The sequence below is a fragment of the Perissodus microlepis genome, chromosome 23 (genome assembly GCF_051167445.1).
Source record: "Perissodus microlepis isolate ML-2025 ecotype Zambia chromosome 23, ASM5116744v1, whole genome shotgun sequence".
NCBI lineage: Eukaryota > Metazoa > Chordata > Actinopteri > Cichliformes > Cichlidae > Perissodus > Perissodus microlepis.
The window spans coordinates 5,225,724-5,243,502 of record NC_140482.1 but is presented as its reverse complement, the minus strand read 5'-3'; the positions used below and the strand labels follow the sequence as shown (position 1 = coordinate 5,243,502).

The window sequence follows — 17,779 nt, the reverse complement described above, 5'->3', positions numbered from 1 at the left end:
TGTATTTACTTGGTATTGGACCAAAACTAAAATTTGCAGTATCGCTTAGCACTAAATAAAGGCACCCTGACAATTTTTATTCAATCCTAGCAGTTCTTCTGTAGTCTTCTTCCATGTTTAGCTCCTGTAAACTGTCAGTAGGAATGTGTAGGACTGTGTAGCATGTATGCATGAATGCATCTGAGTCCAAAGCAGCAACACCCACGAGCTAAAAGATGGCACACTAGGAACAACAGGAGTTGGAGACCCAGGCATAACCACATGCATTTATTGCAACTGTGTGCCTTTGACATGGTTGCTTTGAAGATGGGTTAGGGTCCACAGCCACTCCCAGCCAGTTGTCATCGTCAAAGTGCCTTTGGCGCATCAAGGTGGCAATAAAACGCCAACAAGATTCAGTCTGCTGTCAGTTTGAGATTGAATGGAGTTAAGTTGGCAATTGCATGCAATCTGTTTGTGATAATGCAGCAATTAACTGTGAAAAGTCAGCAACAATCTGTCTACATAGAGATTCACATTAACTAATACTTCCATTCCCAGTCCAGCCAGAACCTCATAGATTTAAAACAGAAATTAAGAAGTCGAGTCACCTATTGCAAAGAGATGCATCACAGACAAACTGTGTTGTTTATTCTAGGTTTTATATAAAAGATGGATATAGCCACCATTACGTGGTGTTGGCAGTCTCTCTGCATTTATCAACTGGATGGAAAGTATTTGCGAGACTGCAATCAGTTGGATTGCAGAGTCAAACTTGTGATTGAAAGTCTTCACCCAGAAGTTTAGGGTGTTGCACATTGAATCTCTGGGTAGCAAGCTAGTTGTGCAACTACTTACATTTGACCTCCAACGGCTAAAAAGTAGCAAAACTAAATTCAGCCCAGTCAGCTGATCATATGGGCAGCCACTAATTTTTCCTTGTTACAGCAGTTTGCAGTCTTATTTTACTCTAGTGTGACTGAGCTTCAAAACAAGTTAGTTTCCATAGTCTCCCATGTTAAAAGCATAAAGATACACCTTGCTAACATAGCAAGCTTGCTAGCATTAGCTGATAACTCTACCTTCTCTTCCAAATTTGCTCACTAATGGCTCTGAACACAAACTAAACAAACAAACAAAAACATGTAACCAAAAAGATAAATTTGATAAGTGACATGATGGTGGTTTTATCCATCTTTTATATACAACCTAGAGTAAGTAACACGTTCATAAAAGCATTCCTCCAAAGCACCACTACTCGGTCAAAAACTCCACAGGGAACCCGTAGAGCATTTTAACAAAGAAAACAATGTATTAATTCAAGCGTTATTTCTTTGAGAACCCTGACAGCACATTATCTTCAGCCTTGGTTCTTGCTGTTTTTGTAAGCATTTTTCTGTCTCTCCTTGTTATGGATGCAGTCATTTTCTGGCTCTAGAAGATGACATCCACATTCTTAATCCCACATCCAAAGCTGTGATTAGCTTGGTTGTTACCGAGCCAAGGAACCAGCATTCAGACTTCTCCTTAATGGGAACAAAAGAGCTTAATCCAAACCATGGAAATACACCCTTACCAAATGTACAGAATGCTTGTGGATAACTTTACCCCACGCTGTACTCATCATTTTTTTGAAATACTGGGAATAGATATATTTTTGCGCTGTTAATACAAAGCAAAAGAGTAGTTGCACAAAACCAAAATATCACTGAGCCTCTTTGCACTTTTAATCTCATGAAAACATAAAAGAATGGAGTAGAAAGAGTTTCCTGCAAATGCTGAATCACATCTTTGCACCTAAACGTGCGATGCTTTCTGCTTCTGCACTGTGTGCAAGGTTACAGAGCTCATTACACACACATGCGGCGGTCGGCCTCATAGTTACATGGACACTTTCCCTCAGAGACGTGATCTGCTTACAGAGGAAACGGTTTCCTGTGCCCCTCCATTTTCCTTTTGGCCTTATGCCGTGATAGTATTCTGTTTTTGTTTTATTTTCTGCTCATTCCCCAGGCACTAGGCAGGCCTGTCACATCCCCACCACAATCCAGGTGTAATAACGTGTGAACTGCACAACAAAACCGCTCAGACTCAGCCCCTGAGCGGCTTAGGGAACCCCGATAAACCCTGCTACTGATAACACTGACAGCGACAGCCTGCCACAGCACATTCACGCACAATGTAAGCCTAACACACGCACACAGGCCACAAACATTACATGTTTGTTTGCAGCACCCGTTTGGAGGCGTCTACTGAACCATAATTGTTATAGTTCTAATATCATATAAGAATATAAAACAATCTCTCCTTTTTACCCTTTTCTGATACACTTTTAAATGTTTTCTCATATAATTTAAGTATCGTGTGTGACTTTGCCTCATATAGTAACACCTTTTTCTTGTGCAACTGGCATTTAGCCAATCACAACCCAGCACACAGCACAACATGTTTGCTGAAGTCACTTTTGAAATACTGATAATTTTGAAGCATCAAGTGCAGAAACTGTAGACACACTGTTGACCAAAATTATTAATATGCGTTTAATCTGGCTTCCATTTATAGCTAAATTTGTCTGTGCGAGAGCCGCTGCCAATGAAATGAAAAGGGAAAAACAAATAAAGACACGAGCACTGACAGCTGGACAATAGCAGTTATTAAAGCCGCTCTCTGACGCGTTTCCTCGACTGTAACTGAAAACACGTTTTCATTTCCGATCAGCTTCAAAACTATTTAGCCCACAGCTTTACGTATGACGAAGCTCCAGTAACGCAAAGCAAGCAGATGTGTGAGCTAGCTCAAAGCTACTGCATGGCCAACATTAATGCAAAGCAAACACTTAATTCTTACATATGTTGATAGTTACTTGGACAAAATGTGCTTAATGTTCTCTGCTCTGGTGAAGGGACTTCCATATTTGCTCAGTTAAAATGTTTTCCTGCTGTCATTGTGCAGTACTTGTGTGTGGGTTTTATAATGTTAGTCATTAAAGTGTCATTTTGAGTCTGAACTATTTTACTATCTGGGTTTTGGTCTTTTATCAACAGCGTGACCTGCAGTGTACCCCTAAAATATCACCTGTTATTAACATCTGATCTGTATCTGACACATCGTCTGGATGCTGACAGCCGACGCATACATTTACATATATTCCCGCAGCTTTTGTTGGCCTCTCTGTTAACCTTTCAGGTGATGTTATTTATTAAGAACGTGGTCACGCTGCGAGCCTCAGGTGTCACAATAATGATGTATTGATGATAACTGTGATATTTAAAAAATGAGGCATCCATAAATTAAAAATGCACGTGTCATGGATAACTGTGTTAATTGTCTCTGTCTGCCAAGCACTTGTACATTTTGATTTTGTAAATTTTTGATAAATCTTCTATAAATTCTGAAATCAGACCAGCTTTAAATACTGCAGTTACACCAAGCTAAGAACCAAAAGCAAAGTGCTCCTGACTGTTGTTGGCCTCATTTACATCCACAATTGCTGTGACTTGTTTTACCTTTCCCTACAAGTTATTTGAACAGAAATCTAAAGCTGTTACAAGACATGCACTCATCTGTCACTACCTGTTCAACTAATCAGCCAGTTACATGGCAGCAACCCAATCCCAGTTTAGGTGTGTATACATGGTCAAAACAACCTGCTGACATTTAAAGTGATCATCAGAGTAGGGATGGGAAAATATCCCGTGAGCCATAGCTCTCTGGATGAAAATGTTTTGTTGCTTTGAGAGGTCAGCGGGTATTTAAGAGACTATTTAGAGCTAATACGAAGGCAACAGTAAGTCAAACGTTCTTCTGTGTACCTAGAGTATAATGAGGTATGCAGAAGAGCATTTCTAAATGCACAAAATGTTGAAGCTGGACAGCAGCAGAAGACCACACTGGGTGCCACTTCTGTCAGCCAAGAAACTAAGGCTACAATTCACACAGGTTCACCAAAACAAGCCAATAGAAGATTTGAGCAACAGATCTTATCTGATGAGGCTTGAGTTCTGCTGCTACATTTGAACAATAGGGTCAGAATTCAGCCTAAACAACATAAAAGCAACAAGCAATCCCACCTTGTACCAGTGGTTCAGGCTGGTGGTGTAACGGTACATAGGATATTTTCTGGGACCCCTTAGTACCACTTGTGCATTGTTGGTAATGCCACAGCGTATGTTCTTCTAGCACCTTGTTGAATTAGTTCCTCAAAGAGTTAAGAAAGATCTGAAGGCAAAAGAAGGTCCAACAACCTTGTCCGGGTATGCTAAAGTGTCCATTATTTCAAACTAGCAGACCTTCGTCAGAGCATCACACATACTGAACTCACTCCCAGCCAACAGTTAAGACTGAATGAGGAGTCTACACTGCATTTTCGGAAGTCAGAAACCATGAAATTAAAAAATACTGTTGAACAAAAGCCTAATTGTTAAAAATCTGTCACCGCGAAGCTGACAGCTACCTTCAACATTTTCCGAGATTTGCTATCAAACTGTTATTAAACGGCTGACTTTGTACGTTTAAATATGCATGATGTGGACTGAGGTATCTCTGGGTTAAAAGAGAGTTGATTTTGCATTTTAAGCTTTCTCCTAAAATGAACGAAAGGAAATCAAGAAATTCCCTGGAGTCTCCCTGCTTCGTCTTGCTCCATTAATGTTGTATGAAAAAAAGACAAGACGATCCAACCTAAAAATATTCTTCTGCTCAGCTGGTAACGGGCATTTGAGGAGTCACTGTGAGTCACAAAGAACAGGTCCCCTGTTCTGTCACTGAGCATAGGTAATGACAAATAAAACCAGTGAAGTGTGTGAAGATCACTGACATCTGAAGCAGCTTCACAAAGACAGACAAGTTCGCTCAAAGTTACCGAAGTCTCTAAATTCCTACCCTTTGACAGTTTCTTGACAGCACCCCCGTTGACAGCATTGTATAGTTATACTGTTGTATGGTTGGAGAAGCCCCTCTTTAAAATTCCACCTCTGTGGTTTTACCAATGGCCTGTTAAAGGTTAGGAGCAAAGGGGAATTCATGAATGAGAAAGTCAACATTACCATCATCCCAGACATCATTCACATGCGGCTGTTCAAGCATGAAGAGCTTCTGCTTATCAAAAGTCAACATTCATCCAATCTATTCACGCGTTTATCCCCCGTAGCTAATTCCGTTTATGATTAATGCTTACACGTGTTTAATCAGGCCTCATTGAAGCCACTTATTGAAATTCTGTCACTGCGAACTGCTCTTATTATCAGCTTTTTGTAGCAAGAAGCATCATTTTTAGGTTGGTTCGAGTCAGTGTTAAATACATGCAACTCAAAGAACGGATAAATAAATGTTGGAAATAAGTGTTGGATCTTATCACACCCAATATTTTTTTACATCAGTTATTTCCTGTTTAACTTCTGCACCAACAGACATATTTATTTTACTTTTGTTGTAAATGTTTTTTCCGCTTGTGTTTGAATGTACGCCACACTCGTCTTATTTCACGCAGATTCTAATATTAAACAAACTCTCGAGTTTCCTCCTTTTTTGTTACTTTATGCATTATTTGTGCAGGATTAAAGTACGCAGAATCTCTTGAGAGCATGGGAGTTGAATAAATCTGTATAAATAAATCATCAGTTGGTTCATGATAGTCAGTGTTCACTATTTGTAATGCTCCTTTCTGTGGTATCAAAACTGATTTGTGTGTGTGTTGTTCCTCCAAACCTCCAGACAGTAGTTTATGTATATAAGGAAGGGAATACTAAAGGAAAAAAATTTGAATTTCCAATAACCTTTCCTGCAATAGTACAGCAGATATGTTTATATATGTTTTACAGCAGTTTCCAGCCAATAACAGCGCCTCAAAATGTACTTGCATAAGTTGTTCCTAGGATTCATTTTTTCCAGTAAACATGTCCAATATCATTGCAAGTATGCAATTTTGATCATCGCTGGTAATGTTTTGCATGCAAGATCAGATGGAATCAGTTTGGAAGTGAGAGGGAATTTTTTCAAGACTGATATTGAAAAAGAAGCAAAAACTTTAAGCTGAGGAGAGAAAGGCATGGCACACTGTCCACCCCTGCTATAATTTGAGTAAATATATGAAATCAAAGGATTATTTATTCAAATAATCATTAAGGAAAATGTCCTTGGTATAAAATGAATATGTACCTATTGAGTACATTTTGTTTGGCCATGAGTGTAAACCTTTTGGATCCCTCCTCCTGATGAAACACCAGGAGACACTGCATGCTTTCATGTGATGGTTACATGTGGAGGCAGCCTGTGGTTTATGTCCTAGAGTCTCAGACTGTCCACCAAACACCAGAAATGAACCCCAAACAGCAGACTAGCTCTTTAGGTCTGTGGTGATACATGCTGGAGGGCTAATGGAAGCTTTCCTGGTGCTCTGTGGACTCTGTCCCCCTGTAGCATCTTTTTGATGGGTACTAAAGCTGCTGCCTTGGACCTTCTGATTCCTGGATGATCCAAACTTTAATTCTGCAGAAAGCACAGGTGCATACCCTTTCTTGTTAGCTGGGTTAAATAATTTTCAAATCCAGGGCCAGTTCCTAATGAAGGGTAAGCTTTATATTTCTTTTGATAAGAAAAGCAGGTGGACAACTCCTCAAGTCTTAATGAAGTGGGTGAAATCCCTGCTTACTCAAACAGTGTGTCTAATGGATTTCCTCCTGCCAGCCTGTGCACTGGGACCGCCGGGCAACTGTAAGAAGTGATCAGAAACAATCTGCTCTGCTCTCACTTTAGAGTTGAACTGATTGCTGTTGACACAAAATGAAAAAAAATATCTAATTGAATCAGTGCTATCTCATGAGACTTCAACTGCACGGGCCTCGCAGAAAACACTGCATACTGAATATTATTAGACTTTTGAGTTTTCCACAGCACTTTGCAGCAGGAAACAAAAATCGACACAAATGACATTTATTTTGTGTATTTATTCAACTTAGAGCTCAGAAAACAGATCTTGCGGTTACAGTGCATCGGCTCTCAGTCCAGGCTTTTAATTTACACCTTCAGGTCTGTGTTATGTAACTCTCTTAAGCAACTGTATGTGCTGATTGACAGCAATATTTGTGAGCCTAATGCACAGTGCAGCAATTTTGCAGTGAATGTGAGAACAGGTGAATAATAATAAAAGGCTGGGTTTTAATTGGTTTGACAGTCCCAGTAAAGCACTCTGACTGAATGTGCTTATTTTCTTTTAAAACAGTGTTACTCTGAAGATGTTTAGTTTAAAGAAAAATCGCATGTCAGAGCATTTTGAATGGGTTCAGGTGGCACCATTACTTTATGAATAGATCTATGGTGACTTTTATAGCTGATCTAACAATTTGAAATGTTTTTCTCACAGAGCAAGATGTCAAGGCTCATTTCGAGAGGCAAAAACTCGAGATGGCCAAAATCTCCAGTATGAACAAACAAAAAAAGCATTAGCTGGGCAATACACTGGCTGCCTGTCCAGGTCCTTTCACCCTATAACTACTGGATAGGCTCCAACCCTTGTGAATTTGAATAAGATAAAGAGAGGAAAATGGACTGTTGGTTGGACTCAATACATCCATCAAGATTGAAAATTCCCCCCACAGGTCCCAGATCCAGAAGGATATGATTTCACGTTTCAAGTTTATTTGTGACATAACATGTCGAAACTGTTCCAAAAAGTCCCAGCTCTAGATCAGGATTGACTCCAAACTTTAATCACTTGTGAGTTGGGCTAAGCCTCATCTCTGCTAAAAAGTTTTCATGCCAATCCATGTGCAACTTTTTAAGTGATCCTGTTTACAAACAAACAAGCCAGGCCAGTCACATAACCTGCTTGGCAAATGTAAGAAGGATTTTAAATCGAGTCCTGATTTCCAAGACCTTCATAATTAGGTTATACACTCATAAACAAAAAAAAAACAACAACAACACAGCAAGCTAGCTGACAAAAGATAAAAACATTGCACTGAGAGTGGAAGGACCAGGACGTTAATCGGGGTTTGACAGCATGTTTTTTGCCCCTCTGGGCTCCATCCATTTTCTTAACCGCTTTTCCAAGTTGGGATCATGAAGATTATCCCAGCTATCATAGGGCCCAAGGCAGGGCACACCCTGGACAGGTCGCCAGTCCATCACGGAGCTAACACAGAGAGACAGACAACCACACACTCTTACATCAACAGCCAATTTAGAATCCCCAAGCATGGTCTGTGGACTGTGGGAGGAAGCTGGAACAATCCAAACTGCACACAGAAAGCCTGGCTGACGGTGCAGCACCACTGTGCTGCCTGGAGTCCATTAACAAGTTAATTCAACCGTGCTTGAATGAGATGACTGATAAAGGGTGTGGCATGGTAAACTGAAGCATTTTGAGCAGACTGACATGTATCAGATACAACCTTTCAAGTACTTACAACACATTAACTATATCTATTAGACATAGAAACTCTGGTGTGTTATATGAGGAATCAGTGCTGTAAAGCTCAACTTATCATGGATACAGTGATGTAATAATAAATTGGCACCGGGAAAGCTATGATCCAATACGACTAATTTGGGTTTTAATGCATTGTAAACTTACAATAAGAGCCATGGCTTCTGCAGGTCATTGTACTCAGTGCATTAAACTCCTTTGGCCAAGTCTGAATTATCAAGTAGCCTATGCAAAATTATCTCTATAAGCTGGCGTCTCAGGTAGGCGCTTGATGAATTTTTCATATGTTAAGCAATAGTCTGGGCTTTCTTTCATTCATCATTACTCATTCATTAAAGAATCGGCAAGCTTCAAGTGTCCTAGATCCCCATCAAGCACTTTGCGTGTCCCCGGAGGAGCACTCTGTACAGAGTTTGGATATTTTAATCTTTTATTTTAAAAAATGTTTTCATAGATCCGAGTAAGTAAATAAGTCAGTGATATATAAAGTGCTGTAAATGTCCATTGCGCACAATAAAATTTAGAGGATTCGGGGAAGACATGTACTCACGGGTGCCATCAAAACGAGTGGCGATAGTATCCAAAAAGGTGTTCTGTGGCGCGATAAGACCCCGCATCACGGGCATCCGGGAGCGGGTCGAGCCTCGTCTTTCCCGGCGCTCTGAGCCATGGCTCTCGCTGGCGGTTGACACGAAGCCCGGCAGAAACCTCGAGGATGCCCCCGGCGCTCCTCCTAACCCCTGGAGGAGGGCGCCGAGCCGAGAAACCCGGGACTCCACGGTCCAAAGCTGACCACCGACCACCGAGCAGGTGATCCGGGCTTATAGGAGGAGAGAGGAGCCGCTGGAGGCTACAGGGGTGAGGACGGAGGGATGAAGGGGGGATGGAAGGACCACGGCGCGGATGGTCACATTTACGCACGGATGTACTGCATAGCCATCCCTCTTTCCTCCTCCCCTTCCCGCTCGCTCTTTCTCTCTGCCTCTCTAACACAAACACTTTATTCCTTTCCAGACACTCTCCTCTCAGGCTAAATGACCATTTCCAGTCACAGTTTTCTTTTTTTCACCCATTTTCCCCCCTGTACCATAGCACCGCTCCCTTTTCCTCCTTTCTTTGAAATTCTATCAATCTCTCTTCACCTTCCCTGCTTTGATGTTCTGAGGGAGTGTCTATTTAAAGCTGGTAAATTAAAGTGTCATATTGTCCTTACTGTTTACACTGCGTGATTAACTATTACCAGCATTGTCTGCCACGTTTCACACTTGAAGCTGCAACATTTGTCACTCAAAGAACAAATGAATAATTTAGTCAGGATGGACATGAAAACTGTTAAAAACTCTCATCAGTATGATCATATATATTAGAATCCACAATCCACTCAAATATACAAAATCCATGTGCTTATGTGTGCAGTTAGATCAGTGGGAACACATTATACTTCTCCTTATTTTCTGTCATTTGCATACTTTTAGAATAATAGATGCTAATGTTAAACATGGCACGAGGTCTATTATGTTTGGTTTGCTAGTTGTTTGTTTATTTGGTTGGTTGTTGACATCGAAGGGAGGAGATATACCTAATATGGTCATTTCATGCAGCAGCTTTAGCTGTGAGCACAAAGTCCCACCCATCTACTGTTCACATCTTTTGTTTGCAAGGGGCAGCCAATCAGAAAACAGCTGGCTTAAGTGAGTGAAAAGAAGTCAAAATAGTTTGTTTTCAGACAGAGGATGAACTGAACTGTGAATGATACAAGCTTAATCTGGTACAGTCCAGGATATGGAGCTGAAAGTGAGCATGATAATAATGCTGTTTTTTATGCATTTTTCTAATATAAACATATGAAATATGCAGTGTGACACAGATGTGGTTTGCCAAATGAGATGATGACATTATGTGGCATTTGCATTTTCTCTCTGTGCAGGCTTCCTGTCACTGGGCTAGTTTTCTCCATCAGTCAAAAGATTAGAGACTGCCACTTACACCCTGGTTCTGTGAGTCTTAATGGATCCCCGTCTATATGTCAGCGCTGTGAGTGGCAGCACATCCAGAGTGCAGCCCTCTTTTCGTTCGACATTAGCTGGGATGGTGCAGATAGTGCCAGGATGTGGATGGAGGCCCACCCTCTGCATTTGCTGATGTGACAGGTTTTCCTTATGTTGAAGTGCTTGGGATTGGAAATGTGGTTGAAAACCAAAACCAGTACTAAACACTGCCAACTCAAGTTAGCCTTAATGGCCTTTAAAAAAAAATCACGTCTGAAAGTTGTTAGAGTTTAAAGTTTTAAAAGAGGCTCTACCCAACCATCTCTTAAATGTGGTTAAAGCTGATGTCCCACTGCAACACTGCAAAACTAGAGAAAAGGGATGATGTCACTGAAGTTCTGCATCTTTTATTTATTGCTGCCACACAGTTAGGACACACTTTTGGTCAGTCAGTAGAAAGTGGTTTGGCCCGAAGAACAGATTAAAGATGTTAAACACTGTCCAAGAGTGGGACTTCTAAGCTCAGAAATCCCATCTTCTGCAGTTGGGCTTTTCTTAGTGGCCTAAGATGTGAAACAGCTATGATGTAGCACAGACGATGGTGTATAATTTCTTACACCACATCTATTCGGTACATACAAATGGTTTAATTTTAAACATTCTATAAGCCTGCCCTGTAGGACCAAGATGGTACTCGTGTTCCTCTTTAAGTAATGTTTTTAACTGTTTTAACTGAAATTAAATTAAATGTAAGACACTTTACATACGCATCTTTGCTATTCTGGTTTTAAGCAACATGCACCATCCCACAGACTGAAGACAGCATGGTCCTGACCCCAAGCTGAAAACCTGCAGCATTTTTTTTTAAATATTTGTTTTGCATATTAAAATTCTACTTTCAAGGCCTTCGTTCTGCACATCCTGCCCTTTGGGTGCAGTTTCATCAGACTGCAGCTGGCTTGCAGCTAGAGTCTCCCTGGCTTCTCTTTTAAGGAGATCTCACAGAGAAAGACTCAAATATCCTGAAATGTCAGAGACAAGCAAAGCTCCAACGTTTTCACACTTATTGCACTTTGTCTGCATCGGGACCCCCAAAGGTCTTAACGCTCCTGGAACTGCAAAGTAAGTATGCCTCTACTCTAATACCCTTTAGAGAAATTCACTGCAAATGCTTTGCACAGCACACATGAAAACATACAAACATACCTATGTATATAAGGTGATGCAGTGTTCTAGACCTCAATATTTCTTAGCAAGAGATTTCAATTCAGTTGGGTCGACACTGAATCCCAAGCACATGTTACACAGCGCAGCGGCTTTTAATGAGGTAGATTCAATACAGGAAGCCCTGGCGAGTGTGGTCTGCAGATAAAACAAGGCTAAATTAAATCATCCACACCTGCGGCTGTCTGGAATTGCTGCAAAGACTAAAATAGGCTTAGAAGTTACTGTTAGACAAGATAACGGCATCTCGAGAGAAGAGTCGAGCTCCTCTCTGAACTGCTGCAGCAGAGACCTGTCAATCAAAGAGGAGGGGGTGCAGAGAAGAGGGCTGAGGGGAGGGTGGGGATGCAGTGGTGGGGAAAATTGACTGGGAGCTGGTCCGAACCAAAATGGACTCCTTCTCTCTGGTTATGATATTGGGAGTATAAACCACGAGCACACTGTAACATTACAGCCCCATTCACAAACACTGAAAACCTGACCATCAGTGGTGTAAGTAAGGCAAGGGTGCCATCTACAGGAAAATCTGAACTATTCTCTAGGGCAAAAGTCAGCTCTTCACTTGCAATGGTGTGTTTCTTATCACAATCAAAGGGATTTTAATTAAAAGAAAAGAAGAAGAAAAAAAGGACAGTGCACCACACAGAGATCAGTTGTCTGGATGACTTAAGGGTGACGATCAGGACTAAATTCGTAGCAATGATTTGCTTGTTTCCAGATTCGGAGGAAGCTTCCGTGAAGTCTGAAAATATGAAAGCGTGTAGAGTATCAAATCAGAAGCAGCAACAAAATCCGTACAACAGAACAGCTGTTCAGTGGTTTACCAGCTGGTTAACAGCTTGTGAGCGAGTCTGATTCTGTGCAGAACAGGTGGGTTAAGAATGTTCTCAAGTGTAACGGCCCACAAAAAACTCACTGTGAGCTCTCTGAGGTCCCAGCTTGTAAGAGAAATCTGAATGTACAGTGCGAGTCTGCACTGCGGTATGTTATCTGTTTGGCAGCAGTGCTGGGTTTAGTGAGATCTGCTCCAGTCTAAACAGCACCTCTCGTGTAATAAATTATACATGGCTATGTTACTGCTGGATTTTGTTTTGGTGGTTTTCTCAAACTGTGCATTCACAAAACACAGCAAAGACCACGTCCAGTGCAAAGATCGCACCTGTTTTCCAGCTTTGCATCATCGAGGCAGTGTGAGCGTGAGCGTGTGAGCCTCCTGCCCTGGTCTTGATTCACTTATGACCGACTTATTTTGTCTTGTACTCAATCGCAGCCAAAGTTTAGTTAGATATCCACGAGATGATGAGGTCTGATACGCCATCTAATAATGATACTATCCCCAACATCCCTTAAGTAATATCACTGATTTGAAATTCACAGCTATGGCTTAAGTCAGATACAACTTCATAAAGTCAGCCTTGGTGAAGTGGACAGTTTTGAGTTTTGGCCAATATTATGAAAACTCACCCTCCAGACGCCCTCGAGTCAAGATAATAAACCGAGAAATTATAAAGGGGCAGTTTTTTCCAACCCACCGCTGAGATCTGAACAGTATCCAGGATAATGAGGATGTGTTAGGTTGAAAGACTGAATGGTGATATGACAGGGGTGGGCAATTCCAGGCCTCAAGGGCCGGTGTCCTGCGGGTTTTAGATCTCACCTTGGGTCAACACACCTGAATCCCATGATTAGTTCGTTACCAGGCCTCTGGAGAACTTCAGGACATGTTGAGGAGCTAATTTAGCCATTTAAATCAGCTGTGTTGGTTCAAGGACACATCTAAAACCTGCAGGGACACCGGCCCTCGAGGCCTGGAGTTGCCCACCCTTGCTCTATGAGATATTAACCTTTTGATCAATACAAGTGAACGAAGACAAAAGAAGGTTCACTGGTAAACATCCCAGCATCCGATAGATGGATGGATATGGATAGATAGAGCATGCAAATCAAAAGTAGAGTGTGGTTTGTGCTTCCTCTCCCTGCACGGTGGGAAGTCATTATACATTTTAGCTGTAGTGGGTTGGAAAGAATTTCTATATCAGAGCAAGTTTACAGCAGAAGTGAAAAGACTGCAGCTATTTGACTAGTAGGTCATACAGGGGATTTGATGTGTTGTCTATTGACTATGTGCACGTTAGCATATGCTACTTCCGGTGCGGAAACTCCTGTGGGGAGCTTTGTTTCCGGTGTCCTATTTGCGCCTGGTTTACGGTCCAAAACAAGTTAAGCAAATGAATGAATCAAGCGGCGATTTACATTTCTATAGATGTCTTGGGCATTTACCCAATATATCTGTAAATGATGTTCATCGACTTGTCGATATTTTTCCCCCGCACCTCAGAGCAAAAGAGAAAAGGGATTCAAATGTTATATTTCTCAGCTGTCCCTCGTTTATCGCGGGTGTGATGTTCTAAAAATAACCAGCGATAGGTGAAATCAAGTAGCCAATTTTATTTTTTGACGGTGCAAAACGTTTCGTGGACATACAGTACTGCACTTCAGAGTCACACTGCTAGCAATCGATGCAGCGATTCTGTACTGTACAGGAGAGACGTCACGGAGGAGATCGTCGCAGCGATCAGGACGTAGGACACAATGTGACGTAAAAAAAAAGCATGCAAACTTGCACTAAAAAATCCGCGAAACAGCGAGGTGAAAGGTGAACCGCGTTATAGCGAGGGACCGCTGTAATTTTGAAGGTAAGTCACAACATACCCTTCGTAAATACTAATGTATAGAAACCCTTACCAGCAATCATTCATTTTTTGTGTGGCTTTTTTCACGGTTTGTTAACATGCTGTGTAGGTGTGTACTTGACTAGCTGATATCGACATAACAGGGGAAACATCTGGTTTGACTATTCTTCACCTGTAGTTTGAATGCTGAACATTTGCCTGTTTAAATCATAAGACCAGTCACTATACAGAGGTGTGCTTCTGAATGTGGACGATGTGTCTTCTGCATGCAGTGATGCAGTTCTGCTTGTGTTGAGTGATGTAAACAACTGATCGATCTAAACGCTTTAAACGTCAAAATTGATCATTAGATTTTTTATGACACAACAGCGGTGAGTGTTCCCACCTTCTCCTCTTTGTAACTTAACGAGATCTTTCCGTTTTCGAGTTTTGGACATGATTTTGGAGTATATCTTCACAGTAGCGATTGACTGCAAAGTAAAGCTACAGGAAATGCACAACCCCACATCCGGTCTCAAACCAGGAAGTTAGCATTGTCTCGTGCACATAGTCAATTACGCTGTAGCATCCTTCCATGAGTAAGTAAGCCTAAAGGCTCCGGGGCAGTCACCAGAGCAGAGCCAGACTTCCTAATCAGCATGCAGAGCATCCTAGTGTCACTGGATGTGATGCTGCTACTTCAACACATGGCTGCAAAGAAAAATGCACCAGCAACAAGTCTGTGAAGGTTCTCAGTCATCCAGGTCATCGTAGTCAAAGGAGCTTGCAAAGAAAAGCGTCTGGACTTCTTTAAGTTTACTTGAAGACGTTTCACCTCTCATCCGAGAAGCTTCTTCAGTTCTAAGGTCAAATGGTGGAGAGTCCCAGATATAAACCTAGTGGGAGTATCCCCCCACAGAGGGACAAAAGGACCCCCTGATGATCTTCTAATCGCCTGAGCCAAGGTGTGAAACTGGGTGTGGGTCCCAATCAGCCAGAGTTTCGGGTGTGTTCATTGTGAAACCTGGCCCCACCTTATCATGCGAATTCCTGAGGTCAGATGGCCCAGGATGTGAGTGGGCGTTAAGGCGTCTGGGAAGGGATCTCAAAACTGGATTATAGATGGCAGAGAGTTGGTGTCGTAAACCCCCGCCTCTGTTCAAAGATGGTCGCTCACAGTGGACATAGATGGCTTCTTTCACTCCTCTTTCAAACCATCTGTCCTCTCTGTCCAAAATGTGAACATTGGCATCCTCGAAAGAGTGTCCTTTATCCTTAAGATGCAGATGGACTGCTGAGTCTTGTCCTGTGGAGGTGGCTCTTCTGTGTTGTGCCATGCGCTTGTGAAGTGGCTGTTTGGTCTCTCCAATGTAGAGGTCTGGGCATTCCTCGCTGCACTGTACAGCATACACCACATTGTTAAGAAGGACAGACGCAACAACATTGTCATCCCCTATGTAGCCGGTGTATCAGAAAAACTTAGGAGAGTTTTCTCCAAGCATGACATCCCGGTGCATTTCAGACCCAGCAACACGCTCAGACAAAAACTGGTTCACCCGAAAGACAAAACGCCAAAACACAGACTTAACAATGTGGTGTATGCTGTACAGTGCAGCGAGGAATGCCCAGACCTCTACATTGGAGAGACCAAACAGCCACTTCACAAGCGCATGGCACAACACAGAAGAGCCACCTCCACAGGACAAGACTCAGCAGTCCATCTGCATCTTAAGGATAAAGGACACTCTTTCGAGGATGCCAATGTTCACATTTTGGACAGAGAGGACAGATGGTTTGAAAGAGGAGTGAAAGAAGCCATCTATGTCCACTGTGAGCGACCATCTTTGAACAGAGGCGGGGGTTTACGACACCAACTCTCTGCCATCTATAATCCAGTTTTGAGATCCCTTCCCAGACGCCTTAACGCCCACTCACATCCTGGGCCATCTGACCTCAGGAATTCGCATGATAAGGTGGGGCCAGGTTTCACAATGAACACACCCGAAACTCTGGCTGATTGGGACCCACACCCAGTTTCACACCTTGGCTCAGGCGATTAGAAGATCATCAGGGGGTCCTTTTGTCCCTCTGTGGGGGGATACTCCCACTAGGTTTATATCTGGGACTCTCCACCATTTGACCTTAGAACTGAAGAAGCTTCTCGGATGAGAGGTGAAACGTCTTCAAGTAAACTTAAAGAAGTCCAGACGCTTTTCTTTGCAAGCTCCTTTGCACCAGCAACAACACACTTGATAAAAAATGTGCAACAATTTGCTCACACATACTCGTTCCTCCATAAAGATGACATCTGATGACTTCCCCTCGTCCCTTAATGATGAGTTTTGACACAACAGTATTTATCAATACAGACATGGTTTTTCCAAGGGTAGCTGCACAATCAGAGACAACTCTGTCTTCTGATGCACACTCAGATATTTTATTCTATGAGCAGGCCTGAAACAGGCGTACTGGGGTTAGTCCTAGTAGGCACAGTGCTGTATATGATTTTAAGATCTTTTTTTATATAGATTTTTGCAATAATATATTATCATGATTGTCTGATGCTACGACAGCCCTACTAGTACTTATAGCTTGAACAATAAAAGTCGCCGATATCAGCACTTGTCTGGGATTGGTCAAAAATCAAACTAAAGCAAATGAAGATGCAAGTGAAATGTAAGAAAATGACTGCAAGGCTACAAGGAAATGCATCACTGAATGCATTTCCTTGTAGCCTTGTGGTTTCAGATTTAATCCGTCTATTTGATCTAATTTGCTTTTTATTTGTTTTCTTTACTTGAAAGCTAGCATTTATTAAGAGGTGTCTGCTTTGACATAATCAGTCCTTTCACATCTAACGCTCCCATCATTTGGTCTAATCATTTTATTTATAATACACATCCACTTTCTCTGTGTGGACTGCATATAATATTCAAACAGAGAATAAGAATGACCCAAGAAACTATGAAAAGCATGTTTGGTCAAAGCTCTTCACATATGCTTTCCTGAAACCCAGCTCCAGGTTATCAGTGCTGCACTTACACTAAATGAATTGTTCTGGAATAAGATTTCATGTCTGTGGAAAAAGTTCCCAGTAATCAAGATGAAAACTGAAATACCCAAACAAACCATGAAACGAGATCACGGGCCACATATAGTTCAATCTGACCTCAACCAGTAAAACCGCAGCACACCAGAAAACTCCTCAACAGCAACGATGGTATTATACTGGATTATACTCTCCAGGAGAAATAAGTTGTTAAAACCTTGTTTTTTTAAATGATATGAGTTCATACATGCCGTTTATATGCCCTGGTGCACAGTGTTAAAGTTAATTTAGATGCTGCTTTAAATAAGTGCCCCAAGAAGTTACCATTTCAGCTGACAAGTGCTGAAACTTGCTTTTGGAAAGAGTCGGCATGCTAATTATAAATGTAAAAAGTAAAATATAATGATTTAACATTTTGGATTGACACTGATGGCATTTACAC

General features: G+C 41.7%; 1 protein-coding gene across 3 annotated transcripts in view; it reads right to left on the bottom strand.

Moving 5' to 3' along the window:
- The window catches only part of LOC146360828 (voltage-gated delayed rectifier potassium channel KCNH8-like), a 60,486-nt gene that overhangs the window by 42,091 nt on the left and 616 nt on the right, over positions 1 to 17,779 (bottom strand). Inside the window, exon 1 of one of the 3 annotated variants that reach the window (XM_084922169.1) lies at positions 8,955 to 9,591. The exons of the other annotated variants lie outside the window; for them this stretch is intronic. Coding sequence (XP_084778295.1) covers positions 8,955 to 9,030 — 76 coding nt within the window. The 5' untranslated portion in view covers positions 9,031 to 9,591. Of the gene's footprint in view, positions 1 to 8,954; positions 9,592 to 17,779 lie in introns of those variants that run through there. 3 annotated transcript variants of the gene reach the window in all.